General features: G+C 43.8%; 2 protein-coding genes across 5 annotated transcripts; both read left to right on the plus strand.

Moving 5' to 3' along the window:
- The first annotated feature begins 1,489 nt into the window (after nt 1-1,489).
- On the plus strand, nt 1,490-8,911 carry LOC116502908. Of its 3 annotated transcripts, XM_032208924.1 has the most exons (4): nt 2,423-2,650; nt 4,618-4,719; nt 7,621-7,998; nt 8,134-8,911. In XM_032208924.1, the coding sequence occupies exons 1-4, from the start codon at nt 2,638-2,640 to the stop codon at nt 8,703-8,705; spliced, it is 1,065 nt and encodes a 354-aa protein (XP_032064815.1). In that variant the 5' UTR covers nt 2,423-2,637; the 3' UTR covers nt 8,706-8,911. The 3 variants fall into 3 exon arrangements, with proteins under 3 accessions (XP_032064817.1, XP_032064815.1, XP_032064816.1); XM_032208926.1 differs by lacking the exons at nt 2,423-2,650; nt 4,618-4,719 and adding an exon at nt 1,490-1,594; XM_032208925.1 differs by lacking the exon at nt 4,618-4,719 and having other exon boundaries at nt 2,426-2,650.
- A 2,736-nt stretch (nt 8,912-11,647) lies between these two features.
- On the plus strand, nt 11,648-16,428 carry LOC116502910. Of its 2 annotated transcripts, none has more exons than XM_032208928.1 (2): nt 11,648-11,744; nt 15,267-16,428. In XM_032208928.1, exon 2 carries the CDS (start codon nt 15,278-15,280, stop codon nt 16,220-16,222), a length of 945 nt encoding a protein of 314 aa, XP_032064819.1. In that variant the 5' UTR covers nt 11,648-11,744; nt 15,267-15,277; the 3' UTR covers nt 16,223-16,428. The 2 variants fall into 2 exon arrangements, with proteins under 2 accessions (XP_032064819.1, XP_032064818.1); XM_032208927.1 differs by lacking the exon at nt 11,648-11,744 and adding an exon at nt 12,680-12,793.
- Nucleotides 16,429-19,851: the final 3,423 nt, after the last annotated feature.

Consider the following 19,851-nt stretch of genomic DNA (forward strand, 5'->3'; position numbering starts at 1 on the left):
CCTTATGTAGATGCTTTTGTGAAGAATCAAGAAGCTCTGAGTATGGTGTTGACTAACCAGGCTACGTTAAAGAATCTTGTGGATCAGCTCCAGAACACCATGTCTTCTATTGAGGATCGAGTCCAAGCTATTGAACAAGAAATGAGCATCTTTGCTCAGTTCAACAAAGAAATAGATCAAATTGGAGATGAAACTAACTTCAACGAGATTGCTTTTTACCCATAGAATCCAATTACCATCTTACCCACCTTTCACTGACTTTTAGCACAGTCACTGCAATAGAAACAAATGTGATATTTGGCCTGTATAGATATAATTGCTGTTGTTCCTAGAACCTGTTTAACAACTGTTTTAAATTGGCTTACAGAGAATTCTTCTCTCCTGAATCAAAATGTGGTTTCAATTAGCCTTGCTCACTCTAGCCCACTGTTTCGGAACCTCAGCATCTAAGATATGTAGATTTCTACTCCTAGAATTCTCCCAGTGTAAGAGTTGAAATCCATGCATCCTACTGTTTCTCGGGTGAGAAACATTAACAAGTTACCTAAAGAAGCCTCTTGCTGTCAAGACATCTCGCCTGCATTATATGTAGTTCATTATTCTCAGCTTTCTGAATGTTTGTTCTGTGGGAGGCTTAAACTGTTTCCTCTTCTGAGAAACAGCTTTAAAAATGCTACACAAGAATATTTTCTTCCCTTAAGTAGCACATAAACATTTTTAACATCTGGAAAATTGGCCAGATGTGAGCCAAATGAGAAATTCAGAACTGCATTCTATTCCATTTCAGCCATGCTAGCTCACATACATGACACCACTAGTTAATTTTAGTGTTAATTAGGGGGGAAATGGATGTTGTATTCTGGTGGTGGACTTCATAGCCTACCCAGAATGGCTATCGGACACAATCTGTGGTAGTACCATAACTCTTTTGCCACACCACATCCCCAAATTGCTTTACTTGGGACACAGTCTTGTGAAGGGCAGTCTGCTGTGGGAAAATATGATGTGAATGAACACGGAGTTTAATATATGCTGTCAGAGGCAATGGTTCCAACTTATGGGTAGTTCTGTGAATGTACTTTGACATTAAACACAATGGAATGGCGTTTATGGTGTAAGTTATGCTTTATTGCTGCAGCTGTTTCCGAACTTTTCTTTCAGAGGTCCAAACGTTTTAAAAGAAGAAGAAAAAGTAGACATTGTGTATTTGAAGTACGTGGCTCGGAGTCACTGCGTACTAGTTTAATATTTCATTTTGACGGATTTTGTAATTATCCTCTTGAGGCGGCTTAGAAATTTAGCCAAAGAAAGTTACGGATGATATTACCTAATTTGGGTTAATGAAACATCTACAAGAAAACAACCAAACTCAGAGAGCACCAAGGACCTCTCATTTAAACCCTAAGCTGCAAATATTTTCCTTTGCAAAGCCCGTTTTGTAAAAGCGGCGAGGGGCGTCACTATAACCCCCCCACAGCCTGCGAAGCCGTCTCCCCCTTGCGCAGAACCCCCGGACCTGAAAGGTGCCTCCGATCTGATCCGGCTGCTCGCCATTAGCCGCGAGGAGTTTCGAAGCGTTCTGCCTGGAGTCGGGGTAAGTCGCTTCGGAAAAGTGTTCCGTCGAAGGAAAGCCCGAGGAGAGAAAGCAGAGTAGGGCTCCGCACTGGAGTTGTTGGGGCGCAGTCTGGCAACTCCTGTTTAGCACCGCTTGTCAGAATGGGACGGCGGACTCAAATCTGCTTCTCTTCCCTCTTTACTTCGCTTTTGCCCGCATCACTCCTCCCTAGCCTGCGGCTTTGTTACTTTGGATGTGAGCCGTTCCATCAGTCAAAGAAGGGGGAAATCGGGTTTCTGTCGAATAAAGAGGCTGGGGTGTGTGTTTGTGTTTGTGTCACCGTTTCCCTTCCAAAGTTCTTGGAAGCGGCGCAGTTTACCTCCCCTCCTCCCCGATTTCATTTGGCTAAAGAGGGGCGCCTTCCTTCCTCCTGGCGACATCTCGGTGTCTTAGGATTTGGTTCCTAATGGGCGTATCGGTTCCTAGTAAAATGGCGTCGGTGAGCCCCCTTAGAGTAATGCACGACCTTTAGAAGACGACCCAAATGCCTGAATTTATTAACACGGGGTGTATTTTCCTTACCAACTTCGGACGGGGACGCTCACTGCGGGGAACTGCTAAAGAAATACGAGGAAGGGGCGCGCGTTCCCACGCGTCTGAGTTAGATTCCCAAAGAAACGCAAGGAATCTTTACTCGCCTCTTCCCCCCCAAAAAAACCTCACATTACATCTCTTCTTTGTAAGAGATTTCACAAGCAGATTTTTCAGCCAACAGGAGGAATCCCCTCCCCCCACCTTTGCTCAATCCTTTTAGCTGATAACAAAGGCGGATGTTTGGAAGAGTGGATAAGTTTCGTTTTCCATTTCCATTTCATCATTCTGGTGAGGTTTGGGAAATGGCCTGCCTATCAGCTGCCTGAAGAGCTCTCAAGAGGAGGAGATTTCTCCTCCTGTATTACAAAATCTCTGTGGACCTGTAGCGCAGTGTGCAGAGAGCAGAAACCTGAGAGGTTGGCAAACCTGGTGTCATTTTGACCAAGTCGTTCAAGGGCTGGCCAGGTTAGGGGAGGCTGTTCTGCAACATGAAGGCCAAAGGTGAGTCTTGAGTTTTTATTGGTTCCTTCCCTTTGCTCATCAAAATTGAGAACTACCCTGGTGATTTGCAGCTTAAATTACTATTGACAGTTTTGACTGATTGCCATTAAGTTATCTGCTCCTAGCAGTCACATCTCTAATGGCAGAAAGTAAAGAGGAACTAAAGAGCCTCTTGATGTGGGTGAAGAAGGAGAGTGCAAAAGTTGGCTTGAAACTCAAAATTAAGAAAACAGATCATGGCATCCTGCCCTCTCAATTCCTGGCAAATAGATGGGGAAGAAATGGAGGGAGTGACAAATTATATTTTCCTGGGCTTCAAGATCACTGCAGATGGGGACTGCAGCCAAGAAATTAAAAGACGTTTGCTCCTGGAGAGGAAAGCTATAGCAAATCTAGATAGCATACTAAAAAGCAGAGACATCATCACCCTACCAACAAAAGTGTGTATAGTCAAGGCTATGGTTTTCCCAGTTGCAATGAATGGCTGTGAAAGTTGGACCATAAGGAAGGCTGAGTGCCAAAGAATTGAGGCCTTTGAACTATGGTGCTGGAGAAGACTCCTGCGAGTCCCTTGGACTGCAAGGCGATCAAAGTGGTCAGTCCTAGAGGAGATCAACCCTGACTGCTCTGTGAAGATGAAACTCAAATACTTTAGCCACCTAAGGAGAAGGAAGGACACAATGGTGAAGAGCCTAATGCTGGGAATGATTGAGGGCAAAAGAAGAAGGGGATGACAGCACTGTTGCCTCTAAGATGCTTTTCAACTTTTCAACTCCCGCGCAGTGATTTCTACTGCCACAGGCTCCGGAAGCTGGGGAGGAGGTCCTTTGCAGGTGCTGGCCAACTGGCCCTGGACATGTTTTGATGAGCACGGGGCGACTGACTGTAATTGTGAAGCCTCAAAGCCCCTGCCACCACCGGACTAACTGCTGCTGCCTCCTCCTCTAACAGCACTGCCAGATTTGCTGCCCGGCGCTGCGGCTTTGAGGAGCCTTGAGGCTACGGGAGCCAGTAGGAAGGCAGCGGAGGGGCGGGAGCAGGAAAAAAAGCCCCAATGGCTCCTCAAAAGCATGGCGGCGGAGGAGGGGGCAGGGGTAACATTTAAAGTTGCATGTGGCAATCTAAGCATAGTGTCTTACATTCTCTTACAGTCCATATCAAATATTTATCCCCATCCAAGATGGATGATGGTCCTCTAGGAATAATGTATAAAATCTGGAGGAGTTGAGAGTATTATCTTAAGATGCCATCCTTTGTTTGATCTATATTGGGACTTTTAGGGTTGACGGGTTTCTACTTGATGATTAGGCCCATCATTCCAACTTTGTAAGAGATGCTGGGGTTTATTATGAATGGCTTTAGGAGGCTGTTCTTGTTTTGTGGAATTTGTACCCTAACCTGCAGATCTTTAGCAATTCAAACTATTTTCTAAAAGCAGCCTTACTTGATCATATTTGTACATTGTTGTTGGCTGGTTTCAAAGAAAATACAGGAAATCATCAATTAGATGTTATTTGGTTGAATACAAGGATTCCTGATTAATACTCCAACTTCAGACAGGACTGTTTTAACTGTAACATAAGGCAATGGGTTTCTGAAACACTGCTACAGTATGGGATTCCTTAGGAAGGTAACAGGAGGAAATTATGTTACAGAGAGATTGGTATTAATATGCTCCATGATTTATTACAAAAAAAAAATGTTGCAAATTTGCCCAGCTGAAGGAAGAGCTATCCCACAAAGAGCAAAGTCATAGCAGAGAATTGGAAGGAATGAGGCTTGAGGTTACCCAACTAACACGGGAACTGCATCAATGTGAAATCACAATTGCTTCTTCTTTGGGTTCTACTTTAAGCTTAGAGCAACAACTAAAAATAGAGAATGAAAAAGTTGAGCGAAAGACAATAGAGCACACAAGTCTTAAAGCTGTTAAGTTTGAACACCTCTGGGGGGTTTTTTCTCTAAAGGATTAGAGGTGGAAGGATCTTGTAACCTGACAGCTTTAAGACTTGCGTGCTTCAATGCCAGAGTTCCTGAGCCAACATTTTGGTTGCTAAGCAGGAACGTTGGTAAGTGATACTGATATTATATAACACTTTTAATTAAGCAGGTCCCTTGAATAAACATAACTTTGAGTTTCAAATAATACTGATTTCATTGTTGTCTTAGGTGACATCTGTGAAAAGAATTCAGGTGCTCAGGCTTGAAAATATGCCGCTCAAACACTATACTTTTCTGCTCACACTGAAAAAAATTAGAGGGAACATTGGACGACAGAGAATGAGGTGGCTGGATGGAGTCTCTGAATCCGTAGGCGTGAGCTTAAATGGAATCTGGGGGATGGTAGAGGACAGAAAGGCCTGGGGGAACATTGTCCATGGGGTTGTGATGAGTCAGACACTTCGCAATTAGCAACAACAAAAGCAGTCACATAGATGTTTCTTCATAATAGCAATAGCAATAGTTAGATTTATATACCGCTTCATAGGGCTTTCAGCCCTCTCTAAGCGGTTTACAGAGTCAGCATATTGCCCCCAACAATCCGGGTCCTCATTTTACCCACCTCGGAAGGATGGAAGGCTGAGTCAACCTTGAGCCTAGTGGGATTTGAACAGCCGAACTGCTGAACTGCAGTCAGCTGAAGTAGCCTGCAGTGCTGCATTTAACCACTGCGCCACCTCGGCTCTTAGATAATCAGATAATGATCTGCCCTGCACTTGTTCTCCCAATTGTATACACTGTCCGGCCTGCAGCCATTTTTTTAAAAAAAATTCTACGATGCATTTTCTATTGTGGGAAAATGGGAGGGGGGATTGTACGGAGATAGATCCTATGTAGCCATAACAAAATTCTTTCTAGAAATCAAAGCTCATCCTGTCTCTGGACCTCTGCACCTGACCAGAACTGGATGGGTAGAACTGCCAGCATGGCAGTAGACAATTGGAGCATGTGATTGATTTGTGGGTGTGGGGGCAAGATCCTGAACTTTCAACTGGGTGGGGAAAACCAGGATTTGGGTTTTCCCAGATGTGCCAACGTGGCTCTCTTAATAAATTGGAACTTTGAGGAATGTTTTGCCTTGGACTCTGATTTACTTTTGGATGCTGTTTGGAACCCTAGCAATAGCAATAGCACTTAGACTTATATTCAGCTTTACAGTGCTTTACAGCCCTCTCTAAGCAGTTTACAGAGTCAGCAGCCAGCGGCAGCCTCGGTAAAATGCTTTCTAATAGTTTTGTTATTTTTTATTATCCTCTGTTATTCACTTCGGATTTCATACTCAAGAGACCAACTGCTAAGCATTAACCAATGTTTCTTCAATGGGCAGTTTTCTGTGACAATTCCCACCCCCCTTTATAAATGCAGAAGAGATTCTAAGGTTCTAATACAGGAAGAAGCAACTTCCTCTGAACAATGGATAAACAAAAACAAAAAACAAAAGGAGGAGACTACTGATGCCAAGAGGGTGTACTCTACTCTACTCTATTCTTTTTCTAGTTTATTCTTTTTCTACTCTTTTTCTTTTTCTATTGTATTCTAATTAAACTGTGTTGTCACTAGCTAGCCTTTTGTAATTTTTGGAAGCCAAAATAATTTAAAATGTAAACATAGTTTTTGGGAAATATACAGTGGTGGGTTGCTCCCGGTTCACACCGGTTCGGGTAAACCGGTAGTGGTAATTGGGTCTGGGTTGCCGAACCGGTACAAATGGCTGGCTGGCTGGCCACGCCCCCCCCAAACCAGCCTGCTTCGTTCTCAAAGAGAAGGAAGCGGGCACGGTGCACCCAGAGCCGCCACTTCTTTGCAACAGCCAAGGACGGAAGAGGAGCTGAGGAACTGTGGGGAGCCTCCCATGTGTTGCACCCCTTCCCATCCTTTACCCATTCCTTCCCATTCTAGGAAGGAGGAGAAAGGAGGTGGAAGCGCCGAGCGGGCTGCCTTCAGCCGCCTCTCCCCTTTAGACTCGCTGGGTCTAGTCGCTTGTTTTCCTACTGGTGAAATTCCAGAAATCCGGAATCCCGAGAAGACAGCTGTGGCACTTTGAAGGCTGCTTGTATTGCGGTCCTGAAGATGCTACCTCAAATGTATGTAGCCCTGAGCCGGTGGTCTCAATTCCTAGTAGGAAATGAGTGGCAACCTGCTAGGTTGTGAAATTCCACCCCATGGGGAATTTTCTGACGTTTTGCAAAGCAGCTCTTAAAGAGAACGAAGTGGGCGTGGCACCCAGAACCGCTGCCGCTTCTTCACAACATACAAGGATGGAAGAGTAGCCGAGGAATTGCGGGGTACTTCCCATATGTTGCACCCCCCCTCCCAACGTTCAGCAGTTCGAATCCCTAGCACTGCGTAACGGAGTGAGCTCCCATTACTTCTCTACCAACCTAGCAGTTCAAAAGCATGTAAAAATGCAAGTAGAAAAATAGGGACCACCTTTGGTGGGAAGGTAACAGCGTTCCGTGCGCCTTCGGCATTTAGTCATGTTTGTACATACACATTTTGTGTATTCCCTACCCCATAAGTTGTAAGCCGCCCTGAGTCCCCTCAAGGAAAAGGGCGGCCTATAAATAAACTTATCTATCTATCTATCTATCTATCTATCTATCTATCTATCTATCTATCTATCTATGTTGGCTACATGACCACATAGATGTCTTCGGACAGCGCTGGCTCTTTGGCTTTGAAAGGGAGATGAGCACCGCCCCCTAGAGTTGGGAACTACTAGCACATATGTGCAAGTGGAACCTTTACCTTTAATGGGATAAACCGAAAAAGTTAGCTACCTTCTCAGATAAAGTGCAGCTTGTCCTCGTGAGGCTGGGCAACCTTAACAAAATCTTCACCCCTTTAAAAGTTCAAAGAAAACCATTTAGAGGCTTTGCCAGTAATGTTGCAGTTAAAGCAATATGTTGTGTCCCGTTTTATGGCTTAGGAGTCCCTAATTCTAAACTCTTTTTTTTTTTCCTTGACAGCTTTTGCCACTATGGAAAAGGATAATGATTTGCTTAAGCCTTTTCTGATTGATGAAGAAGCTAATGAGTTGAAACCGGTTGTTAGATCTTCCTACCTGAAGAATATCTTACAAAAATCCACCATGTTATGGCATAACATAAAGAGTGGCATCAAAAATACTGGGTCCCACATCTTCCACCAGTACCAATCGACTCTGCCTTCCATCAGAAGTCTCACCTCAGCTTTCATCCCATTTTATTTGGTTTTTGTACTATTTTTAATTGTATTATTATTGGTAATAATTGTATTATTGGTAAATGGGCTGGGTACAAGGTATCAATTTGGAAATAACATGACCCCCGCTGCTGACCCTATTAAAGAAGAAGCGGTCCCTAAAAATCTCACGGTGTCAATCCTGCAGGAAGCACAGAAATCAGAACCATTGTGTGAGGACATGGAAAATTGCTTCGACAGAGCGATCAAGGAATTCGTATCGGAGCCACAGATTTTAAAGGAGAAAGCGGTCCCTAAAAATCTCACGGTGTCAATCCTGCAGGAAGCCCAGAAATCCGAACCATTTTCTGAGGCCATGGGAAATTGCTTCGACAAAGCGATCAAGGAATTCGTATCGGAGCCACAGATTTTAAAGGAGAACGCCAAGATGATCCTTGAGTGTAACGGAACGAGGAGCGAGTTTGTGTCTGGGAAAGGAGAAAACTCTATCGAGGTGTTCTGGGTGGATGGCCAAACACATTACACGGTCAGAGAAGCCAATTCACAAGTCTATGTAGCAAGGCTGGGGCGCCGAGAATTACCACTCAGCCTTGGCAGCCTCTTGAAAGTCTCCCAACAGTTGGCTTCCCTTGAAGGACAAGAGGAGCTGCAACAGTGCCTAGATAAGGTGATAGAGAAATTTCCCAAGGAACCGCAAACTCTGCAGGACAATGCCATGTTGCAGGTCTCATGCGGGGGGAGTAATGTGACCTTCCGCTCGGAAGCTGGGACAAATGAAATCAACGTATACAAAGATACGCAGGGGGAGATTGTATATAATGTAAAAGCTAGAGGAAGGGCTTGGTGGGACCGATTATTCATAAGGAGTTAACGAATGATACCAAAGAAGGCAGTGTGGGTGGAAGCTCTGTGATTCTGCACAGATGATTGACAAGTTCCCTGTTTCCCCGAAAATAAGACCCTTTCACTTTCAATCACTTTACCTCCAATCCAGTAATCCATAAACGTTGTATTTTCCATATTGTATTCTTCTGCTCTCTTTTTAATGATTGCTTAAATAAAGTTTTTAAATCGTTACTGGGTGTCCTGTTCCTTGGCTTCTAAACACCCTCTTTCTAATTCAACTGTTAGGATATGTTTTGGATACAGATCCCACAATATTTGTATTACAGTGAAGATAAAAAGGAGACAAGATGTTTTTTTTCCCCCTGACTCAGCACTTGCTTTCTCACAGCGAAGGGTTTGGCAGTGATATTTGGTGGCCCAAGGTGTCAGATGGGGGAGAAAAGTCTTATCAAAAGAGACGCTTTGTCCTGGCCAACAGGAAGTTGTTAAATGATACCACGAAGACTTCATAGAATATCTTAGAGAAAAATCTGATAGAAACAGATCCAGAAGATTATTAATAGAAAGGTTAAGTGGGAATACTATACAGGTAGCCCTCAAATTACAAACACAATTGAGCCCAACACTTCTATTGCTAAGTGAGGCAGCTTTGTTAAGTGAGTTTTACCCTATTTTATGACCTTTCTTGCCACAGTTAAGCGAATCACTGCAGTTGTTAAGTTAGTAACATGGTGGTTAAATAAATCTGGCTTCTCCATTGGCTTTGCTTGTCAGAAGGACTCAAAAGGTGATCATGTAACTTTGAGACACTGCATCCGTCATAAATATGAGTCCGTTGCCCAGCATATGAAGTTTGATCACATGACCATGGCAATAGTGGATTCTGGATCATGTTGCAACTGGTACGGTGCAACGGGACCATGCGTCCATCACATGAAGGCGCGCAGCACGAACATGCAGTTACTGCCTGCTCCATGATGCTTCTGCAATGCTCCAGCTGCTCGGCGGAGCGTCAGCCAGACGCCATACGCTCCGTGCGCGGAAGCCCTGAACAGCTCAAATACAGGTAAGGAGGGCGGGCGGAGCACCATACCGGAACGGTACCTGGTCCCGCAGGCACCAGTACGCCAGTACCGGGGCGTACCGGTTTTAACCCACCATTGGACCATGAGGATGCTGCAATGGTCATGTGAAAAACAGTCATATGTCCCTTGTCTCAGGGCCATTGGTAACTTTGAACAGTCACTAAATGAACTGTTGTAAGTCGAGGACTACCTGCACTCTAGATGAAAACGGGAGAAGAGGCATTGGCTAGAAATTGGAGCAAGCAAAAGGAACAAAGACTTTCTCAACAGCATCTACCACTTCTGCTAAAACGGGAGAAAATTTACATTTTTGTACACCGCAGCTTGACCTACTTAATTCAAAAATACCAGGAGGCTAACACTAGAATTGGAGCTTGGATCAACGAAATACTTGGTACAAAATAATTATCTGAATCATTAGAAGAGTGTAAAAAGGATACCTGAGCTATTGCCTGTAAAAGTGGATCTAAAGTGATTTTAAAGTAGAAAACAGTTCAGGGGGTCTTCCCTTGCACAGATTTCACATTTTGAATCTTGGTAACGTTCCCATTGAATTTTGGTAACTTTCCCACTTAACATTCAAAGGTTGTTTCGTGTAATCTCTCCAGTTTCCAAATTTGAATATAACTCTGTGCAACTCCAGATTTAACGAGTGAGAGAAATTTCTACTCGAGATATTTTTCCTTTTGCTATTACAGCAGAAATAATGCTGTCTGAATTATAAATATTGCTTCTGGTTGGTTTGATATAGCTAAATTTCAACTACAGTGCCATAGAGATTACCCAAGTTTCCCCGAAAATAAGACAGAGTCTTATTTGCTTTTGACCCCCGAAATAAACCTTGGCCTTGTTTTGGGGGAGGTCTTACTATTTTTGAGGTGAAAGAGGCGGCGAGCATGGTCACCTCACGGCTGTTGCTGTGTTACAATATTTTTTGATTGAGCTTTTTGAATATTTGTTCTGTGGGAGGCCTAAATTGATTCCTCTTCTGAGAAACAGCTTTAAAAATGCTACACAAGAATATTTTCTTTTCTTCCCTTAAGTAGCACATAAACATTTTTAACATCTGGAAAATTGGCCAGATGTGTGCCAAATGAGAAATTCAGAACTGCATTTTATTCTGTCCCCATTTCAGCCATGCTAGCTCACATACATGGCACCACTAGTTAATTTTAGTGTTAATTAGGGGGGAAATGGATGTTGTATTCTGCTGGTGGGTTTCATGTAATCCTATCCAGAATGTCTATCTAACACAATCTGTGGTAGTACCACAACTCTTTTGCCACACCACATCCGCAAATTGCTTTACTTGGGATACAGTCTTGTGAAGGGCAGTCTGCTGTGGGAAAATATGATGTAAATGAACAGAAAGTTTAATATATGCTGTCAGAGGCAATGGTTCCAACTTATGGGGTGATTCTGTGAATGTACTTTGACATTAAACACAATGGAATGACATTCATGTTGTAAGTTATGCTTTATTGCTGCAGCTGTTTTCGAACTTTTCTTTCAGAGGTCCAAACGTTTTAAAAGAAGAAGAAAAAGTAGACATTGTGTATTTGAATTACGTGGCTCGGAGTCACTGCGTACTAGTTGGAGGGGAGTCTAACATTGTTTAATATTTCGTCTTGACGGATTTTGTAATTATCCTCTTGAGGCGGCTTAGAAATTTAGCCAAAGAAAGTTACGGATGATATTACCTAATTTGGGTTAATGAAACATCTGCAAGAAAACAACCAAACTCAGAGAGCACCAAGGACCTCTCATTTAAACCCTAAGCTGCAAATATTTTCCTTTGCAAAGCCCGTTTTGTAAAAGCGGCGAGGGGCGTCACTATAACCCCCCCCAGCCTGCGAAGCCATCTCCCCCTTGCGCAGGACCCCCGGCCCTAGGTACCGGACCTGAAAGGCGCCCCCAATCTGATCCGGCTGCTCGCCATTAGCCGCGAGGAGTTTCGAAGCGTCCTGCTTGGAGTCGGGGTAAGTCGCCTCGGAAAAGTATTCCATTGAAGGAAAGCCTGAGGAGAGAAAGCAGAGTAAAGTGGTGTTGGGGCGCAGTCTGGTAACTCCTGTTTAGCACCCCTTGTCAGAATGGGACGGCGGACTCAAATCTGCTTCTCTTCCCTCTTTACTTCGCTTTTGCCCGCATCACTCCTCCCTAGCCTGCGGCTTTGTTACTTTGGATGTGAGCCGTTCCATCAGTCAAAGAAGGGGGAAATCGGGTCTCTGTCGAAGAAGAGTCGAATAAAGAGGCTGGGGTGTGTCTGTGTTTGTGTGTCACCGTTTCCCTTCCAAAGTTCTTGGAAGCGGCGCAGTTTACCTCCCCTCCTCCCCAATTTTATTTGGCTAGAGAGGGGCGCCTTACTTCCTCCTGGCGACATCGGAGTCTTAGGATTTGGTTCCTAATGGGCGTATCGGTTCCTAGTAAATTGGCGTCGGTGAGCCCCCTTAGAGTAATGCACGACCTTTAGGAGACAACCCAAATGTCTGAATTTATTAACACGGGATGTATTTTCCTTATCAACCTCGGACGGGGAGGCTCACTGCGGGGAACTGCTAAAGAAATACGAGGAGGGGCGCGCGTTCACACACGTCTGAATTAGATTCCCAAAGAAACGCAAGGAATCTTTACTCCCTCCCCCCCCAAAAAAACCTCACATTACATCTCTTCTTTGTAAGAGATTTCACAAGCAGATTTTTCAGCCAACAGGAGGAATCCCCTCCCCCACCTTTGCTCAATCCTTTTAGCTGATAACAAGGGGGGATGTTTGGAAGAGTGGATAAGTTTCGTTTTTCATTTCCATTTCATCATTCTGGTGAAGTTTGGGAAATGGCCTGCCTATCAGCTGCCTGAAGAGCTCTCAAGAGGAGGAGATTTCTCCTCCTGTATTACAAAATCTCTGTGGACCTGTAGCACAGTGTGCAGAGAGCAGAAACCTGAGAGGTTTGCAAATCTGGTGCCATTTTGGCCAAGTCGTTCAAGGGCTGGCCAGGTTAGGGGAGGCTGTTCTGCAACATGAAGGCCAAAGGTGAGTCTTGAGTTTTTATTGGTTCCTTCCCTTTGCTCATCAAAATTGAGAACTACCCTGGTGATTTGCAGCTTAAATTACTATTGACAGTTTTGACTGATTGCCATTAAGTTATCTGCTCCTAGCAGTCACATCTCTAATGGCAGAAAGTAAAGAGGAACTAAAGAGCCTCTTGATGTGGGTGAAGAAGGGGAGTGCAAAAGTTGGCTTGAAACTCAAAATTAAGAAAACAGATCATGGCATCCTGCCCTCTCAATTCCTGGCAAATAGATGGGGAAGAAATGGAGGGAGTGACAAATTATATTTTACTGGCTTCCAAGATGCAGATGGGGGACTGCAGCCAAGAAATTAAAAGACGTTTGCTCCTGGAGAGGAAAGCTATAGCAAATCTAGATAGCATATTAAAAAGCAGAGACATCACCCTGCCAACAAAAGTGTGTATAGTCAAGGCTATGGTTTTCCCAGTTGCAATGAATGGCTGTGAAAGTTGGACCATAAGGAAGGCTGAGTGCCAAAGAATTGAGGCCTTTGAACTATGGTGCTGGAGAAGACTCCTGAGAGTCCCTTGGACTGCAAGGCGATCAAAGTGGTCAGTCCTAGAGGAGATCAACCCTGACTGCTCTGTGAAGATGAAACTTTGGCCACCTAAGGAGAAGGAAGGACACAATGGAGAAGAGCCTAATGCTGGGAATGATTGAGGGCAAAAGAAGAAGGGGACGACAGAGAATGAGGTGGCTGGATGGAGTCTCTGAATCCGTAGGCGTGAGCTTGAATGGACTCTGGGGGATGGTAGAGGACAGAAAGGCCTGGGGGAAAGTTGTCCAAGGGGTTGTGATGAGTCAGACAGGACTTTGCAACTAGCAACAACAAAAGCAGTCACATAGATGTTTCTTCATAATGATCTGCCCTGCACTTGTTCTCACAACTGTTTACACTGTCAGGCCTGTAGGCATTTTTTTTTTATTATTCTACTATGTATTTTCTATTGTGGGAAAATGAGAGCGGGGATTGTACGGAGTTAGATCCTATGTAGCCATAACAAAATTCTTTCTAGAAATCAAAGCTCATCCTGTCTGTGGACCTCTGCACCAGACCCGAACTGGATGGGTAGAACTGCCAGCATGGCAGTAGACGATTGGAGCATGTGATTGATTTGTGGGTGTGGGGGCAAGATCCTGAACTTTCAACTGGGTGAGGAAAACCAGGATTCGGGTTTTCCCAAATGTGCCAACGTGGCTCTCTTAATAAATTGGAACTTTGAGGAATGTTTTGCTTTGGACTCTGATTTACTTTTGGATGCTGTTTGGAACCCTAGCAATAGCAATAGCACTTAGACTTATATTCAGCTTTACAGTGCTTTACAGCCCTCTCTAAGCAGTTTACAGAGTCAGCAGCCAGCGGCAGCCTCGGTAAAATGCTTTCTAATAGTTTTGTTATTTTTTATTATCTTCTGTTATTCATTTCGAATTTCATACTCAAGAGACCAACTGCTAAACGTTAACCAATGTTTCTTCAATGGACAGTTTTCTGTGACAATTCCCCCCCCCCTTTATAAATGCAGAAGAGATTCTAAGGTTCTAATACAGGAAGAAGCAACTTCCTCTGAACAATGGATAAACAAAAACAAAAAACAAAAGGAGGAGACTACTGATGCCAAGAGGGTGTACTCTACTCTACTCTATTCTTTTTCTAATTTATCCTTTTTCTACTCTTTCTTTTTCTATTCTATTCTAATTAAACTGTGTTGTCACTAACTAGCCTTTTGTAATTTTTGGAGGCCAAAATAATTTAAAATGTAAACATAGTTTCTGGGAAATATACAGAGGTGGGTTGCTCCCGGTTCTCACCGGTTCGGGTGAACCGGTAGTGGTAATTGGGTCTGGGTTGCCGAACCAGTACAAATGGCTGGCTGGCCCGCCACCCCCACCCCCCCCGAAAGAGGCTGCTTCGTTCTTAAAGAGAAAGAAGCGGGCATGGTGCACCCAGAGCTGCCACTTCTTCACAACAGCCAAGGACGGAAGAGGAGCCGAGAAATTGCAGGGTACCACCCATATGTTGCACCCCCCCTCCCAACGTTCAACAGTTCGAATCCCTAGCACAGCGTTCTGTGCGCCTTCTGCATTTAGTCATGTTGGCTACATGACCACATAGATGTCTTCGGACAGGGCTGGCTCTTTGGCTTTGAAAGGGAGATGAGCACCGCCCCCTAGAGTTGGGAACTACTAGCACATATGTGCAAGGGGAACCTTTACCTTTAATGGGATAAACCGAAAAAGTTAGCTACCTTCTCAGATAAGGTGCCACTTGCCCTCGTGAGGCTGGGCAACCTTAACAAAATATTCACCCCTTTAAAAGTTCAAAGAAAACCATTTAGAGGCTTTGCCAGTAATGTTGCAGTTACAGCAATATGTTGTGTCCCGTTTTATGGCTTAGGAGTCCCTAATTCTAAACTCTTTTTTTTTTTCCTTGACAGCTTTTGCCACTATGGAAAAGGAGAATGGTTTGCTTAAGCCTTCTTGGATTGATGAAGGAGCTAACGAGTTGAAACCGGTTGTTAGATCTTCCTACCCGAAGAAAATCTTATTTTTAATTGTATCATTGGTAATAATTGTATTAATGGTAATAATTGCATTATTATCGGTAAATGGGCTGGGTACAAGGTATCCATTTGGAAATAACATGACCCCCGCTGCTGACCCTATTAAAGAAGAAGCGGTCCCTAAAAATCTCACGGTGTCAATCCTGCAGGAAGCCCAGAAATCCGAACCATTGTGTGAGGACATGGAAAATTGCTTCGACAGAGCGATCAAGGAATTCGTATCGGAGCCACAGATTTTAAAGGAGAAAGCGGTCCCTAAAAATCTTACAGTGTCAATCCTGCAGGAAGCCCAGAAATCCGAACCATTTTCTGAGGCCATGGGAAATTGCTTCGACAAAGCGATCAAGGAATTCGTATCAGAGCCACAGATTGTAAAGGAGAATGCCAAGATGGTCCTTGAGTGTGACGGAACGAGGAGGGAGTTTGTGTCTGGGAAAGGAGAAAACTCTATCGAGGTGTTCTGGGTGGATGGCCAAACACATTACACGGTCAGAGAAGCCAATTCACAAGTCTATATAGCAAGGCTGGGGCGCAGAGAATTACCACTCAGCCTTGGCAGCCTCTTGAACGTCTACCAACAGTTGGCTTCCCCTGAAGGACAAGAGCTACAGCAGTGCCTAGATAAGGTGATAGAGAAATTTCCCAAGGAACCGCAAACTCTGCAGGACAATGCGGTGTTGCAGGTCTCATGCGGGGGGAGTAATGTGACCTTCCGCTCGGAAGCTGGGACGAATGAAATCAACGTATACAAAGATACGCAGGGGGAGATTGTATATAATGTAAAAGCTAGAGGAAGGGCTTGGTGGGACCGATTATTCAAAAGGAGTTAAGGAATGATACCAAAGAAGGCAGTGTGGGTGGAAGCCCTGTGGTTCTGCACAGATGATTGACAAGTTCCCTGTTTCCCCGAAAATAAGACCCTTTCACTTTCAATCACTTTACCTCCAATCCAGTAATCCATAAACGTTGTATTTTCCATATTGTATTCTTCTGCTCTCTTTTTAATGATTGCTTAAATAAAGTTTTTAAATCGTTACTGGGTGTCCTGTTCCTTGGCTTCTAAACACCCTCTTTCTAATTCAACTGTTAGGATATGTTTTGGATACAGATCCCACAATATTTGTATTACAGTGAAGATAAAAAGGAGACAAGATGTTTTTTTTTCCCCCTGACTCAGCACTTGCTTTCTCACAGCGAAGGGTTTGGCAGTGATATTTGGTGGCCCAAGGTGTCAGATGGGGGAGAAAAGTCTTATCAAAAGAGACGCTTTGTCCTGGCCAACAGGAAGTTGTTAAATGATACCACGAAGACTTCATAGAATATCTTAGAGAAAAATCTGATAGAAACAGATCCAGAAGATTATTAATAGAAAGGTTAAGTGGGAATACTATACAGGTAGCCCTCAAATTACAAACACAATTGAGCCCAACACTTCTGTTGCTAAGTGAGGCAGCTTTGTTAAGTGAGTTTTACCCTATTTTATGACCTTTCTTGCCGCAGTTAAGCGAATCACTGCAGTTAACTTAGTAACATGGTGGTTAAATAAATCTGGCTTCCCCATTGACTTTGCTTGTCAGAAGGTCACAAAAGGTGATCATGTAACTTTGAGACACTGCATCTGTCATAAATATGAGTCCATTGCCCAGCATATGAAGTTTGGTCACATGACCATGGCAATAGTGGATTCTGGATCATGTTGCAACTGGTACGGTGCAACGGGGCCATGCGTCCATCACATGAAGGCGCGCAGCGCGAACATGCACTTACTTCCTGCTCCACAATGCTTCTGCAACGCTCCAGCTGCTCGGCGGAGCATTGTGCAGGCGCCATACGCTCCGTGCGCGGAAGCCCCGAACAGCTCAAATACAGGTAAGGAGGGCGGGCAGAGCACCATACCGGAATGGTACCTGGTCCCGCAGACACCAGTACACCAGTACCAGGGCGTACCGGTCTTAACCCACCATTGGACCATGAGGATGCTGCAATGGTCATGTGAAAAACAGTCATATGTCCCTTGTCTCAGGGCCATTGGTAACTTTGAACAGTCACTAAATGAACTGTTGTAAGTCGAGGACTACCTGCACTCTAGATGAAAACGGGAGAAGAGGCATTGGCTAGAAATTGGAGCAAGCAAAAGGAACAAAGACTTTCTCAACAGCATCTACCACTTCTACTAAAACGGGAGAAAATTTACATTTTTGTACACTGCAGCTTGAGCTACTTAATTCAAAAATACCAGAAGGCTAACACTAGAATTGGAGCTTGAATCAACGAAATACTTGGTACAAAATAATTATCTGAATCGAGACTTCCTGGGAGGAGCCTACTGGTGGGGGCAGCAAAAAATCAGCTGCCTCCGAATTCCTGGCTACGTACCTGTTTAGAGGATCTTCCATCTGACGTCTTATCAGGTTTTCTTATCCTTCAGGCAAGAAGGAAAGAAGAAACTGTTTTGCTGGCAAATGCTCTTCGATTTTTGCAGCTTTTGTGCTTGCAAGGAAAGGGGGGCTAGCCCAAGGCAGAACGGCTGTCCGTGCTGGGAACTTCAAACTGCCTTGTGCAGGACAAAGTAGGTCTCACCCACTCTGCTCAAAGTTTTGTTTGATTTAATCTTATCACGAGCTGAATCCGTTTACTGCGTGCACAATAATTGCTTATCAACATTTTAGCTTCTTTTCTTTTTCTCCTCCAAAAAATTATTTACTCAGAGGCTTTTAAAATGGCGCCGAGCAGGCTGGTTTCTCCGGTAATAACGAACACTTTTTGCTAATCCCCACAAGAATTCAAAATAAAAGAGATTGCTTATCATATGTTTTGGTTTCACAATAGAAGAATTTTACTCCTTCATTAACCTTGCTTATCTGGAAGTTAAATGGTGATGAATCTGCTGAACGGTCTTGTTACAATGTTTACTCACTGAAAGTTTTGCCAAGCCTTAAACTTCAAAATAAAAGCCTCTTTACTTAAAGCTGCATATTCAGGCAATAGAGTTTTATTAACTGCAGGCAGACAAATTTTGAAATGGCCTCAAAACCAAGTATTAACTTGAAGTCGTCACCCTCTACTTCCAGGGGCACATCCTCAGTGCCTGGCACAAAGCTGCAGCCTCCGCTTCCTACGCCCCCTACTGGGGATGTGTTAACGAAAGAATTTTTTCTGAGTAATCTAAGCGAGGCTCTTAATGCACAGACAATTAAAATGGAAGATAAATTTAGAGATAATAGAGAGGAGAGAAAAGAGGAAATAAAAGAAATGAAAGAAGAAATTAAAAGTGAAATAAAAGGACTTAAACAGGAGCTGTATGAGAAATTTGAGGCTAAGGTTGATAAAATTAGAGACGACATGCTGAGTCTTGTAACTGTATTAACAGAACATATTTCTGGAGTGGAAGATACTCTAGAGGTTCTTAATGATGCCAATGCTAACTTGACATTGAAAACAGAGGTGGTGGAACAAAAAGTGGAAAATGCTGAAAAAGAAATTATTATGATACAGTACCGACAAATGGAGTTCGCATTAAGAGTAAGGGGGCTGCGTGAGGAGAAACAGGAGAACCTGAAACAGATCCTATCGGAAGCTTTTGACCGCCTGATGGGAAGACCAGGGACCAACCAAGGCTGGCAAATTGACAAAGCTTACCGCGTTAACTCCTGGCTGGCAAAGCAGAAGCAGCTTCCTCGAGACATTGTTATATAGTTTACTATAAGAGAGTTTAGAAATATGGTACTGCAAGCGTCTTATAACACTAAGCTTCAAATTGGCGGTCAAGACCTGGCTGTTTTGAAAGAGATACCACCTCAAATGTTAAGAGCCAGGAGAGACTACGCTTTTTTGGTCGAAGAACTCAGAAATCGTCAGATACAGTATAGATGGGATGCACCATTCGGCATCATATTTACATTTGATAAGCAAAGGTACCGCCTCAACTCTGTATGGAAAGCCCGAGATTTTTATTATAATATATTGAAGGCCGGACACCCTGCACCATCTGGACCTAGAGAAAGACCACAAGAAGGACAGGATAGACAGCAAACTACACAACCACCAGACAAGATGGAGTATCTCTCTTCTCTAGAAGTGCAAGGTGCTATGGAACCAAGACCTAGCCGCATGACTACTAGACGTATGGAGAAACAAGCTAAAAAGCAACAGCATCAACAATCATCGGCCATCGATCAAGGAACTACAACAACAAATCTGGAAGCAGTGGGAGGAGCTAGACCTAAGGTTAAACAGGCCGTGCAGGAAGCTCTAAAAATGCTTCAACCAACCAAAGATGACAACTAAGATTTTAACATGGAATGTCAACGGACTGAACTCTCCACAGAAGAGGAAGAAAATATTTCATTATCTCAAACAGTTTAAGAACGATGTAATTTGTTTGCAAGAAACTCATATCAAGTCAACTGATCAAAAATATTTGATCAACTCAAAACTTGGTCAACATTTTGCAGCTTCT

This window comes from Thamnophis elegans, chromosome 2 (assembly GCF_009769535.1).
Source record: "Thamnophis elegans isolate rThaEle1 chromosome 2, rThaEle1.pri, whole genome shotgun sequence".
NCBI classification, from domain to species: Eukaryota; Metazoa; Chordata; class Lepidosauria; order Squamata; family Colubridae; genus Thamnophis; species Thamnophis elegans.

Bases quoted from the DNA above. Each gene is read 5' to 3' on its own strand.
- LOC116502908 (XM_032208924.1), top strand. The intron at 4,720-7,620 runs GTAAGTGATACT...TTTCCTTGACAG, and splicing joins GTTGCTAAGCAGGAACGTTG to CTTTTGCCACTATGGAAAAG. The intron at 7,999-8,133 runs ATCTCACGGTGT...CGGTCCCTAAAA, and splicing joins AGAAGAAGCGGTCCCTAAAA to ATCTCACGGTGTCAATCCTG.